General features: G+C 35.6%; 1 protein-coding gene across 1 annotated transcript; it reads left to right on the forward strand.

Moving 5' to 3' along the window:
• The first annotated feature begins 2282 nt into the window (after window positions 1–2282).
• LOC139520313 (uncharacterized) lies at window positions 2283–9679 on the forward strand. The gene is made up of 4 exons (XM_071312850.1): window positions 2283–2473; window positions 6412–6577; window positions 8697–8893; window positions 9461–9679. The coding sequence occupies exons 1-4, from the start codon at window positions 2330–2332 to the stop codon at window positions 9629–9631; spliced, it is 678 nt and encodes a 225-aa protein (XP_071168951.1). The 5' UTR covers window positions 2283–2329; the 3' UTR covers window positions 9632–9679.
• Window positions 9680–14598: the final 4919 nt, after the last annotated feature.

The raw sequence follows: 14598 nt of genomic DNA on the forward strand, positions 1-14598 counted from the left end.
TTTAAATTGAGAATGGAAATGGTGAATGTGTCAAAGAGACAACAACCCGACCAAATAAAAAACAACAGCAGAGGGTCACCAACAGGTCTTCAATGTAGCGAGAAATTCTCGCACCCGGAGGCGTCCTTCAGCTGGCCCCTAAACAAATATATACTAGTCCAGTGATAATGAACGCCATACTAATTTCCAAATTGTACACAAGAAACTAAAATTAAAATAATACAAGACTAACAAAGGCAAGAGGCTCCTGACTTGGGACAGGCGCAAAAATGCGGCGGGGTTAAACATGTTTGTGAGATCTCAACCCTCCCCCTATACCTCTAACCAATGTAGAAAAGTAAACGCATAACAATACGCACATTAAAATTCAGTTCAAGAGAAGTCCGAGTCTGATGTCAGAAGATGTAACCAAAGAAAATAAACAAAATGACAATAATACATAAATAACAACAGACTACTAGCAGTTAACTGACATGCCAGCTCCAGACTTCAATTAAACTGACTGAAAGATTATGATTTCATCATATGAACATCAGGCACAATCCTTCCCGTTAGGGGTTTAGTATCATACCATCATAACATATATGAGAAGAACATAACCCGTGTCATGCCAACAACTGTTTTTAGAATAAATGTGTTTAGTTCCGATGCAAAGACCTTATCAGTGACTCAATATTAACGCCAAAATATGCAATCTTTAATGACTTGACAACAGTATCGTAATTATATCCCTTCTTAATAAGTCTATTCAAAGGTTTTGTAAGTTTCTGAGGTGAATACTGACACCTTTGTGCTTTATAAAGAATATTTGTTTGCCTTAGTATACTATGACCTATAATGGTTTACTTTTATAAATTGTGACTTGGATGGAGAGTTGTCTCATTGGCACTCATGCCACATCTTTTAGTTAAGGACACACGTTTAAATGACTTGCTTCAAAACATTGACTGAATGTTTGCCTTAGCATTGTCATTGATATAAGAGTAAAGTAATTGTTTCAAATTAAAGAAGAGAAATTAGGCGTGCGCATGTCTATAATGGCAATTATTGACACATACATTGTATGCGTGTAAAGATTGAAAGACAAAATGAACTTGCTTTTTTGTGAAATCTTGAAAAATATGCATTTTTGGAACCTTTTATAGCTGACTTTGCGGTATGGGCTTTGCTCATTGTTGAAGACCGTACAGTGACCTATAACTGTTAATGTTTGTGTCATGTGGTCCTTTAGGGGAGTTGTCTCATTGGTAATCATACCACATCTTCTTTTCTATAAATCTATCTCTGTTAATTATAAGAGAGAAATCTGCTACGTCGACTTAGCCAACTTATGTGTGTAAAATATTTGGAAAAAAAAGACAATTATAACGAAGCAATCTTGCACAATTGAAATAAAAATTTGAAATTTCGTGCTATCCTTAAGCTTTTCTTGATATACCTCCATCACAAGAACGCTGAAAGTCACGGATGTTAAAATACATAGGAAAAAGTAAAATCACAAAAATACTGAACTCCGAGGAAAATTCAAAACGGAAAGTCCCTAATCAAATGGCGAACTCAAAAGCTCAAACACATTTTTTAAAAACGAATAGACAACAACTGTCATTTTCTTACTTGGTACCGACATTATCGTATGCAGAAAATCGTGGAAATGATAGGAGCTACATGACTATAGAAGAGAAAAAAACAAATGTATCTACTTAAGGTCAACTTTGGTTGAGGAAATTGAAACCTTAGTTTCTGAAAATTTTCTGATATTTGAGATAATCACAACACGTAGACACGAAAGTCAATCATAACTCATAACGTTATATTTTACTGATAATCAAAATTATAACTTACGTTCAGCTGATGAAAAACTATTAAATCTTCCAAAACCAAAAACAAATTTTTTAAAGAAAACATTTACATATTCATGTTCTCAAATATGAAACAGTTTACCAAATGAAATAAAAATGAGTAATACACTTGTATCTTTTAAAACAAAATGTTACAAATTTTTCATCAATTGTGCAAATTAATATGCTTTTTCATTATTATTTAAATACAATTGTATATTGTGTATAATATAACTTTATAATACTCTATGTACTTATAAATATGTTATTATTATTTTGAGGACTCTCAGGAAGATTAGTTTTAACTAATGGGATCATCCTCTTGAAATAAAGATTATTTATTTATTTTATTTATTTATAATCACAACAAATTGCTACTACTATCGACAATCACAACTGGCACCAATCACAACGCTTGGACACAAAAGACAATCACATCACAGCAACGCTCTATGGCAACGTACACGTCCTTGCATTCTTGAGCATCTGTAATGTCGTACGAGTGGATTTTCAGTGACAAGTTTGTTGTAGGAGCAGCTGCAATTACAGTTGCAGCATATGGATTGTACAAAATATGGAAATGGTGGCGATTTGAAGATGAATACTTCGAGAGAATAACACACTCTGGTTCACCGGTTTGTATATACACTTGGAAAATCATTGCACACATACTTTCATATCTTATAACTTCAACAATTTCTCCTGTTAGTGATTCTTATAATCATGCGGTTATAGCTACTTCTGATCAAGAAGTTGTACACGGTGTGCAGTCGGTCTGTGTATTTCAAAACTAGTTTCCAATAAAAAAAAAAAAACTATGATAGCTAAAATGGAATATACTTTATTATAGGGGAGACCGGGGTTGAATGAGACACTTTTTATGTTCTTGTCTATACATACAAATCAATTATACGCAGCCTTCTCACTAGACGTAGCAAACTAGACAAACATCTCGTGTACATTTTTAAAAGGATTTGAATCCACTAAAGTTATTTCTTAAGTCACATCTGACGATTTAATGGGGTTATCGCATGTCACTACCTACCCCGTGTGCGGGGTACGTTGAGACAGGGGTTGGGGTAAGTTGTGACATACATACAGTACTGGTAGTCCTGTTCATATGTTCAGATGTACATGCTTTGTCACAATTTCAGAAGGTGGAAGACCTACTAGATGGGTCATACCTTGTATTGCGCGTGAAATACGCTAATGTTAAGAGCTTTTCCGTCAGTCATGTATTCTTTGTCCTTGACCTCATTTTTATGGTCAAGGAACTGTTTTGTCATATGAAATACCGCACTTATATTTAGTTACTAGTATGATAACTTCTATGTTTGGTATTATGTATATTGGATTCTTGCAAGGTGTACATCATCATGTCATTCAGACAGTGTTAACCGACAACCTCATATCATGGATCAGTTATCATGTCCGTATCACAGATACCCATAGAAATATATGCAATAGTCTACTGTATGTGTATGAATGAAGCACTCGCACCACATCTTCCTTTATCTATATATGAATGAAATTCAATTATAATAAAAGCAGGCGAGACATTTCAGACATGGTAATGCCATATAGTGAATGTCTAAGCAGTGACTATCTTTTACGATGCTCGAAAAAAAATACTATTAATATTAATAATACTTTGTAAAATAATCAAGATATATGAACGAAGATAAAAAAAAAGAAAAGGAACCGTTTGTGCTGTCATATAAACTCCATTACATAATTGTAAAAGTATAAGAAAAACTAGCAGATGCTGCTCAAATACAACCATACTTCTGTGTAATGTTGGACTGAAAGGGTATTACCCTTTAAAAATTATTTTGTTTAAGATGTATGAAAAAGCTTTGTTTTATAAGACATAAGAATATATATATAATATGCCATATATACATAATGCAGTTAAATGATATACTGATGCGTTGGTATGTGATTGAGTGTGGTTTGCATTGCCATTTGTGGATAAGGTTTTATATAGCAGATGCTGCTCAAATGAAAATATCATTTTGTGTTACATTGTATTTATGTTGCATTATTTCATAAGTTTTCCTCACTGTCCAATTGTACGTCTTTTTGACTGAACAATCTAGTTTTCTCCTACTTTGAAACTAAAACACCGGAAACAAAAGTGTTTTATGTCAGATGTTGTTTGTGTATATCCCTTATTTGGATTGAAAATAATTCTTATTGGAATTAATGGTCGAAAAGACTCGCAATATACTTGTCTGAGGTTGTCACAACCTGCCCCGTTTGTGCTGTATCAACCTGCCCCTATGAAGTGTTGGTCACGTGGCGATCAGGCGTGGAGAAACTTATTGTACTTGGATTTTATATGATATCACACATTGAGCCCCGGATTTTTATCTTCATTTATATATCTTGATTATTTACAAGGTATCATTAATATCAATAGCATAAAAAATATTTCGAACATCGGAAAAAATACTTACGGCTTAGATTTTCAGTATTTACTTCATAAAATCTTCAAAACGCTTCTATGGCATAACCATTTCTATCTCGATGCAATTTGAAAAAGACTTCACGAAAACTTTCTAAATATGCCATAATTTCTTCTCTAAAGGAAGATTTACAGTCACTGTCTCATTCAACCCGTGTCACAATCAACCCCAGTCTCCCCTACTTTTAGGTAAAACAAATAGTATCCTATCCGGAAGATATAGCTGCATAATTGATTTGTCTAAGTATACCATTGCATGCTGCAATGACACCAAAAAGGCTACTTGTTTAATTATTGTCTGTTTTTAACGCTGTTTTTTTCCATACGAATCAATTCTACGATTGCACTACTTGAACGTTTAAATTTATAACGAAATGCAAGGATATAGCCAGTATATTGTTACATGTTCCTTACGGTTCACGTATCTTTTCAGATCTTTCTTGATTTCCCCCTAAAAAACACTCCTCTTTCTTCAATGGAAATTTAGGACCCTATAATACTGTTTCTTTATCATTTCGTATAGGTCTTTATAAAGCACACGACACTGGGGTTCGTGTTGTTTATTCTTTAGTTTTCTATGTTGTGTCATGTGTACTATTGTTTTTCTGTTTGTCTTTTTCATTTTTAGCCATGGCGTTGTCAGTTTGTTTTAGATTTATGAGTTTGACTGTCCCTTTGGTATCTTTCGTCCCTCTTTTTTTAACAACAAAATAGCAGCAAGCAGTCATTTGTTTATTAAAATTTGAGACGGCTAGAATTAATTCTGTAGAGATATTATTTTGTTCTTGTACTTTGTCCGTCCAACCTATTTTGTAATGTCATATATATTAGCTATTGTCACAACTTTCAAAATAAGACATTTTTGACCCAAAAAAATGAAATAAAAAATAAAAAACGAAATTAGACTATATAAGACTAAAGAAAACTTGTTTGCGCTTCTTAGTCACAATAATCTATTTTACGTCTACTCCTAGGCCAATGATTGATATCCGCCCGCATCAATAGAGCTCATGAATAAACACCAAATACAGACGAGTACTCATTTGTCATCCATCAACTATCATTTTTTTAGTTGTATTACACTTGGGTCTATCTCATTGTCTGTAAATTATAATAATAATTGAAAAAATCAGCAGGCATCATTCCGATTAGTCACCGGCCTAAGTGCAAACAAAATGTTGACTCGGAATTATTGATACAACAACATTTTTCTCTTTTACATTTCAAATTTAAAACTGTTGCAAATGAAATATTTTAGGTAGAAATAATCAATTTTGAATTTGAAAAACGTGAAAATTCTGCAAGCCTGCATTCCTTCGCGACGTCATAGACAAAACTCTATGGAAACACATTGTAAACGTCACATACAATGCCAGTGACCGTATAAAGCTCACGTATCAGAGTTGCAGTATCATAACAAAAAATGTATCAAACCTTTGCATATTTTCAAACTTACCTGTTACCTAAACTGGTCAAGACATCTATAATTCGTTCACTCCTTTTAACATGATTTATGTGTAATATCAGTCTTTAGCATCATATTTAAGTGGTATGAGTGTCAATGAGACAACTCTCCATCCAAGTCACAATTTATAAAAGTAAACCATTATAATTATATCAAGGTACGGTCTTCAACACGGAGCCTAGGCTCACACCGAAAAGCAAGTTACAAATGGCTCCAAAATTCATCTATGTAAAACCTTTCATACATTTTCTATCTGATATACGAAATAACATGCAAAAAGACACACTAAGGTTGCTGCGTTTGGAGTTGTGGTAGTGCACCAACACGTACTATTGATGATAGTCCAATTTCTCACTACTTATATATACAGTTCAACAGCCGCGTCTAAATTAATGCCGGTTTTTTCAGTTCTGGAGAATTTTGAATTTGTACCTTTAACCACTTTTCTATTGATAAAAATCCTTACGTAGGTGTATTCATAATTATCAAAATCAACTGTCTAATTATTCTTTATATGATGTACCGCAAAAGTCGCCGCCATAGATTTTTTAAATTCTTTTTTAATTTCAAACAAATATTTTTTAAAAGATACGTCTTCAATTCTTAACAAAACCAATCTGTTAATCTAAAATACATTACAGTCAAGGAAGTTATTGGTCCTGATTATTGGCCTCGATGGTAGTGGAAAGACCTGCTTCCTGCAGTCCCTAGGAGAATCCCGACACCAGATTCCTTACCCTCAGCCAACCAGTGGGGTAAATTCCATCAGGAGAACCATTGGAGATGTAGAATATTCTTTGTATGAAAGTAAGTTGCTAGTCTTCATGGTAATGGCTGATCTGTATCAGTGATTGTTTTCCGTCCTCAATTTTCTCAAAATATTACTATTAACGTTTGCCCAACCAGCTCTACGAAAATGGTTGATATGTACTCTAATCAATTGCGTTTCATATGCATTCATGTGCCACGGTATAAAAGTCACCAGGATGATATTTGGCTGGTTTCACATCGAGATTAACTTCAATAATTTTGAGTTGTTTTCACGTACAAAATAGTCTTTAATAATATAAATTTGTGTATAAGGATGTATCATAGGCTGTATACCAGTACCCACCAGAAGTTTTTACCCAAGGACGATACGAGACTGGAATGCCCTACCACATACTGCCACCAATGCAGGTAGTCTTGAATGCGTCAAGACTTACCTACATGAGATGATCTAGATCAACTCCAAGACGTTTTAAAATTCACTGTATATATGATGTATAGCACAAATTCAAATCAATTAATACTATTTCTTGTCTAAATTTTAAATGCGCATCCAAAAGAGGCAAAACAATCAACTTATTGATGGTGGGCGCGTATTGGTAGACGTAGAAAAGTCGGTCACTGTGATCTTCAGGTCAAGCTTCATTGAATTTTATTAAGGTTTGTTTGCGATATCTGATACTGAGAGACTTACATTAGCACGTCTTGGTGCTTGCAAATATGTATCATTGGGAATGTAAGGGCTTCCCTAGAAAAGCTTATTTTGAACACTTTTACTTTTATAATAAATAACTCAACTGAATAGGTTGGGAAAACTTGGTATTCAGTGGTTACAAATTTTTGCTTGTAATTTGTTCGATATTTCTGAAGAAGGCTTTTGAAGTTTAGGTAATTTGTCAAAAAGTCACTGAGGTTTTATTGTGGCTTACAGTCGGAAACCAGGTTGAAATAGAACAAAAGAATCGAAGCTCTTTGTTAGAGAAGGCGATAAATGTTTACTGTATTGTTTACTATAGTGACAAAAAATTTAAAAGTTAATAGAAACAAACAAAATTGCAATTTTCTTCTCAATTACGAGGTGTTTAATTTTAAAAACACCATTTGCATAAGTTTTCAATTTATCTAGTACATAGTTAAGCAGAACAATTAGATATCAAGTCGACGACATGGGTATCTTTCAAGTTGGATGAAGAAAATGCATAACCTCCGATTTTTATGAAAAAATTACCACAGACTGAAAACGTATCAATCTATTAGTTCAGTAATTTTCGTGTCTGCCCTTCCATTATGTGACGGAAGAAAAAATTCCAAAAAATGGATAACAATTGTATCGAAAAGAGAAAATCGAGTGCACCTTTTTATGTTAGGGCGTGTTTGAGTTGAGTATTTTGTCTTGATATCGTACAAAGTAAGAATATTTCATACATCGTCTCGCTTCAGATTCTATCATTTTTATATATTAAAGCTACAGGTTGACTTTATAACACAAAAAAATCACAGTACTAAAAGATGAAATATATGGGTCAAGTGAAATACCTATCTAATGAGTCACAAAAACAGAGAAGGTGTGTTCGAATAGCTATTTTTTTTACTGAAAGTACTTGACGACAGTCTTTCAAGTTGGATGATGAAAATGCATATCTTCGAAAAATTCTAATTTTTTGTGTGTGATTACTAGGGTTTATAGTCTTCATACACTAACAAAATCTAGTCTGCCCTTCCACGAAATATTTAATTAGAATTTTTTTTAAATGTTTATGAATTTTCGAAAATTCTACCTGACAACCGATCAGACAATAGTTTTAAGTTGAATCAATGCAGACAAGATTATTAACTGATGCTCATTAGCTAGTTGATACATTTGTCTTTTAAAATACAACTGACATATAAGGATCGTAATGGTGCAATGTGGATAAATTTATCGGTTTCCAATAGCAATTTTGGTAGCGCGTCATCCCTACAATGGCTTCCATTTCTACGATTGTGAAAATGAACTGGCGTAATGGGGAGATAATTTTGACGAATTAGACTCCTGACTTATAAACGGTGAATCTCAAGTTGCAAATAGAAATATACAAAGTTATAGTCAAGTGATTGCGACACACAGATATATGTTTAGCCTTTTTATTTAAAGAATTTCTTTTCATATAAATTTTAGTCGGTGCTGGTGGTGGTTTGATCAAAGCAAGGTTATACTGGTCTGAATTTCTCAAAGAATTCAAGGCAAAAACCGTTGTGTATGTTGTGGATGCTGCTAATCATCAGAGGATAGATGAAGCAAAGACAGCACTGTCACAGTTTTCTGAGAAGAATAAGACAGAAAACCTTCAACTTCTCATCGTCGCAAATAAACAGGTGAAGTATATAAACTGGGAACAGTATATGTTCCAGAGTATAATGAGAAATAAGGATGAAAAATTTTGTCCTGCATTTTTTTTAGTTGTAATCTCTGTCCTGCCTTTTTATTGTTCACTCTATTCGGTCCTGCCTTTTTTTATTAGTTTATCCTGACCTTTTTTTTGCAAAGTGTCTCATCCTGCCTTTTTTTTTTACTCAAAACTCCTGTCCTGCCTATTTTTTTCAAATTTCATCCTAGCCCCCCCCCCCCCCCCCCCCCCCCCCCGATAAAAATCAAATGGTAGCTCCCTTAATTTTCAAGGCAATCACGATTTTGAGAGCAATACTGAAATCACACGAATTGTCGGTCATTCGTTTATACTTCTCGATCTACAAGTATAATAAAGATATGGAAAAATTACTTTTCCGACAACGGTAGGAAGGTATTTGGCAATTTAAAATTGAAGAGTGTGAAATATATCCAATAAACACGAGTAAGACATGTTCCCCAATCCCATTTTGCAATGTATGGGCATATCCAACATTTCAAATCTCAATATACTTATACTGTCTTTTATTTTGTAGGATGTACCTGGGGCCCTGACACCAGCACAGGTTCTTCAAAGAGTGAAAGAGGTCAAATACAAATACAAGAGTGTACATGCCGTGGGAACAGTTTTAAGGCCAGGAAAAAAGAGAGAAGGCGTTTACGAATCTTACACTTATTTGCAATCATGTGTTCCAAAACAAATCTAACAATATTTTTTATATGCATGTTTCCTAAAAATAATTTTTTATAGATGATGTATTTTTTTTCCATTACAAAGGTTCTGTTGAATAGATTAAGTAATTCTCCCAAAATCAGGATTCAGTGGTTATCGTTTACTTTGTGGCTTTATATCATATTTGTTTTTGTTTTGTACATAAATCAGTTCGTTAGTTAATAATTGTATCGTTTGAATTGTTTTTCACTTGTCATTTCGGGGACTTATAATTAAAGATCTTCAAGCTATGCATTATGGGTTTTGTTCCGCCTTGAAGGCCCTATGGTGACCTGTAGTTCCCAACTTCAACGTCAGTTGGTCTCTGGCGGAGAGTTGTCTCATTGGAAATTAAATCATAAATTCTTGTTTTAATTTCGATGATTTGGCTCCTCGTGTTGTTGGTTTACTATCTTATTCTAAAAAAAACTACAATACTGTGACTCCCCATAGTGATGTTATCACAAATCAAGAACGTTATCACCCAACCCAACTTAAATGTCTGGCATTAAATTCACCAACCATGCATTTGAATATCAAATTACTACCATAAGAACTTCCCTTTCACTTTTTGACTGATACAAAATTCGTCATTTGTAAATCATCAAGAACTTTTATCCAATAGAGAAAGGGTGGGTGGAATTGGTAAATAAAGCCCAATAGCAAATATCTCATGGTTTCTGTTGGTCCAAGACCATGAAAATGTTATGGACCATGCTGTGTGCTTGACCGACACAACAAGCTGTGACATAATATAACACGACATATTTCTGAAAAATTTGAAAATTTTAAATTTGCAGTTTATAAATGTAAAGTATCTTCAAAACACCTGCTGCATGCAATTACCTTAATTACTTTGAAAAGTATGATAACATAATTTATGTTTATGCCCCACCTACGATAGTAGAGGGGCATTATGTTTTTTTTATCTGTGTGTCCGTTCCTCCCTCCATCTGTCCCGCTACAGGTTTAAAGTTTTTGGTTAAGGTAGTTTTTGATTTAGTTGAAGTCCAATCTACTTGAAACTTAGTACACATGATCCCTATGATATGATCTTTCTTATTTTAATGCCAAATTAGAGTTTTGGTCTCAATTTCATGATAATGAACATATGAAATAAAATTATAGTTATTCAAGTCACTTTATCAATAGGTAACATATATAAGTAACATCATCTTCCTTCATAGATTATGCAAATGATGAAAAGCACAAAAAAAACCTTGACAAACAATTTCATAAAACACCACTCTTTTTACACACAAAACCAGACCATTTTGATTTATTGATTCTTGAAAAGTAAACCCTCAACATTGTTTTAAACAGCCCCTATTATTTATATATCTGTGAAGCAGTAAGCAATGGTGATAAAACACTGAAATACTACTTGTGTATATGTAATAGGACTATGATGCAACGCACACTTAGTGATTGATTGTTGGTTACTTAACATCCAGTGGCAATTATTTCATGCATGTTCAGGACTATAAAAAGTTAATTATAAATAAATACAATAGGTAGTCCGGTAATAGAGTCTGTTTTGGATGAAAGTCGGGGAAATTTGGACTACCACTTGAAATTGAGAATATATTGGAAAGGCACAGAACTTCTGCATGCAACAGGTCTACTTCAGACCCCTCAAATAGTTGTTGATATGGTTATTAACATGCAAAGAGTGCACACACTTTACATCCGGCATCATATTTAACATCCCTATTCTGACTGGATGTGGCTGCAAACTTGTACAACCCTGCACAACCAAATGGACGCCCTGCTTTGCCAATGGTTTTACTGATGGTCAGAGGAAGACCAGTTGTGATCATATTACTATTCCCCAGTCACCCTAGGAGGACACTCTTAGTATGTTACTAGTTTTCCCCAGTCACCCTTGGAGGACACTCTTAGTATGTTACTAGTTTTCCCCAGTCACCCTTGGAGGACACTCTTAGTGTGTTACTAGTTTTCCCCAGTCACCCTTGGATGACACTCTTAGTGTGTTACTAGTTTTCCCCAGTAACCCTTGGAGGACACTCTTAGTTACTAGTTTTCCCCAGTCACCCTTAGAGGACACTCTTAGTGTGTTACTAGTTTTCCCCAGTCACCCTTGGAGGACACTCTTAGTGTGTTACTAGTTTTTCCCAGTCACCCTTGAAGGACACTCTTAGTTACTAGTTTTCCCCAGTCACCCTTAGAGAACACTCTTAGTGTGTTACTAGTTTTTCCCAGTCACCCTTGGAGGACACTCTTAGTGTGTTACTAGTTTTTCCCAGTCACCCTTGAAGGACACTCTTAGTTACTAGTTTTCCCCAGTCACCCTTAGAGGACACTCTTAGTGTGTTACTAGTTTTTCCCAGTCACCCTTGGAGGACACTCTTAGTGTGTTACTAGTTTTTCCCAGTCACCCTTGGAGGACACTCTTAGTGTGTTACTAGTTTTCCCCAGTCACCCTTGGAGGACACTCTTAGTGTGTTACTAGTTTTTCCCAGTCACCCTTGAAGGACACTCTTAGTTACTAGTTTTCCCCAGTCACCCTTAGAGAACACTCTTAGTGTGTTACTAGTTTTTCCCAGTCACCCTTGGAGGACACTCTTAGTGTGTTACTAGTTTTTCCCAGTCAACCTTGGAGGACACTCTTAGTTACTAGTTTTCCCCAGTCACCCTTGGAGGACACTCTTAGTGTGTTACTAGTTTTCCTAAGTCACCCTTGGAGGACACTCTTAGTGTTACTAGTTTTCCCCAGTCACCCTTGGAGGACACTCTTAGTGTATTACTAGTTTTCCCCAGTCACCCTTGGAGGACACTCTTAGTGTGTTACTAGTTTTCTCAAGTCACCCTTGGAGGACACTCTTAGTGTGTTACTAGTTTTCCTCAGTCACCCTTGGAGGACACTCTTAGTATGTTACTAGTTTTCCCCAGTCACCCTTGGAGGACACTCTTAGTATGTTACTAGTTTTCCCCAGTCACCCTTGGAGGACACTCTTAGTGTGTTACTAGTTTTCCCCAGTCACCCTTGGATGACACTCTTAGTGTGTTACTAGTTTTCCCCAGTAACCCTTGGAGGACACTCTTAGTTACTAGTTTTCCCCAGTCACCCTTAGAGGACACTCTTAGTGTGTTACTAGTTTTTCCCAGTCACCCTTGGAGGACACTCTTAGTGTGTTACTAGTTTTTCCCAGTCACCCTTGAAGGACACTCTTAGTTACTAGTTTTCCCCAGTCACCCTTAGAGAACACTCTTAGTGTGTTACTAGTTTTTCCCAGTCACCCTTGGAGGACACTCTTAGTGTGTTACTAGTTTTTCCCAGTCACCCTTGAAGGACACTCTTAGTTACTAGTTTTCCCCAGTCACCCTTAGAGGACACTCTTAGTGTGTTACTAGTTTTTCCCAGTCACCCTTGGAGGACACTCTTAGTGTGTTACTAGTTTTTCCCAGTCACCCTTGGAGGACACTCTTAGTGTGTTACTAGTTTTCCCCAGTCACCCTTGGAGGACACTCTTAGTGTGTTACTAGTTTTCCCCAGTCACCCTTGGAGGACACTCTTAGTGTGTTACTAGTTTTCCCCAGTCACCCTTGGAGGACACTCTTAGTGTGTTACTAGTTTCCCCAGTCACTCTTGGAGGACACTCTTAGTGTGTTACTAGTTTTCCCCAGTCAACCTTGGAGGACACTCTTAGTGTGTTACTAGTTTTTCCCAGTCACCCTTGGAGGACACTCTTAGTGTGTTACTAGTTTTCCTAAGTCACCCTTGGAGGACACTCTTAGTGTTACTAGTTTTCCCCAGTCACCCTTGGAGGACACTCTTAGTGTATTACTAGTTTTCCCCAGTCACCCTTGGAGGACACTCTTAGTGTGTTACTAGTTTTCTCAAGTCACCCTTGGAGGACACTCTTAGTGTGTTACTAGTTTTCCTCAGTCACCCTTGGCGGACACTCTTAGAGTGTTACTAGTTTTAATAAACTGATTATTAATCCATTAAACAAACAAACTATTCAGTAAACTATGGACACAGAGATGATTTGCCTGCATGTAGTTTTGATAGTAAAATCTAAATGTTGAAATAAAACCAAAAAAAAACCTTAACATTTTAATTACACACAAAACATTCAAAGTCAATAAACAATGACTGAGAGCTAGGAATAGTATATATTTTCCTGCTGAGAGCAAAGAGGGAAATGAGATGTGCCAATGCTAAAACAACCTGATGCCATAAATCATTCACTAACTAGAGGGACATGAGATGCGCTAATGCTAAAACAACCCGATGCCATAAATCATTCACTAACTAGAGGGAAATTAGATGTGCCAATGCTAAAACAACCCAATGCCATAAATCATTCACTAACTAGAGGGAAATTAGATGTGCCAATGCTAAAACAACCCAATGCCATAAATCATTCACTAACTAGAGGGAAATGAGATTTGCCAATGCTAAAGCAACCCGATGCCATAAATCATTCACTAACTAGAGGGAAATTAGATGTGCCAATGCTAAAACACCCCGATGCCATAAATTATTCACTAACTAGAGGGAAATTAGATGTGCCAATGCTAAAACACCCCGATGCCATAAATCATTCACTAACTAGAGGGAAATGAGATGTGCCAATGCTAAAACACCCAGATGCCATAAATCATTCACTAACTAGAGGGAAATGAGATGTGCCAATGCTAAAACACCCCGATGCCATAAATCATTCACTAACTAGAGGGAAATTAGATGTGCCAATGCTAAAACACCCAGATGCCATAAATCATTCACTAACTAGAGGGAAATTAGATGTGCCAATGCTAAAACACCCCGATGCCATAAATCATTCACTTACTTGAGGGAAATGAGATGTGCCAATGCTAAAACAACCCGATGCCATAAATCATTCACTAACTATTAGACCTTATAACATAACTTAAACATATTGTTGATGCAGTTGATGCTTAAAACAGTACTCTTGTGTCCTGACTTCGCAA

The sequence above is a fragment of the Mytilus edulis genome, chromosome 4 (assembly GCF_963676685.1).
Source record: "Mytilus edulis chromosome 4, xbMytEdul2.2, whole genome shotgun sequence".
Classification (NCBI taxonomy): Eukaryota; Metazoa; Mollusca; class Bivalvia; order Mytilida; family Mytilidae; genus Mytilus; species Mytilus edulis.

Coding starts and splice junctions, on each gene's coding strand:
- LOC139520313 (XM_071312850.1), top strand. CDS start 2,330: ATGTCGTACGAGTGGATTTTCAGTGACAAGTTTGTTGTAGGAGCAGCT. Junction 2,474..6,411: donor TAACACACTCTGGTTCACCG/GTTTGTATATAC, acceptor AATACATTACAG/TCAAGGAAGTTATTGGTCCT. Junction 8,894..9,460: donor TCATCGTCGCAAATAAACAG/GTGAAGTATATA, acceptor TTTATTTTGTAG/GATGTACCTGGGGCCCTGAC.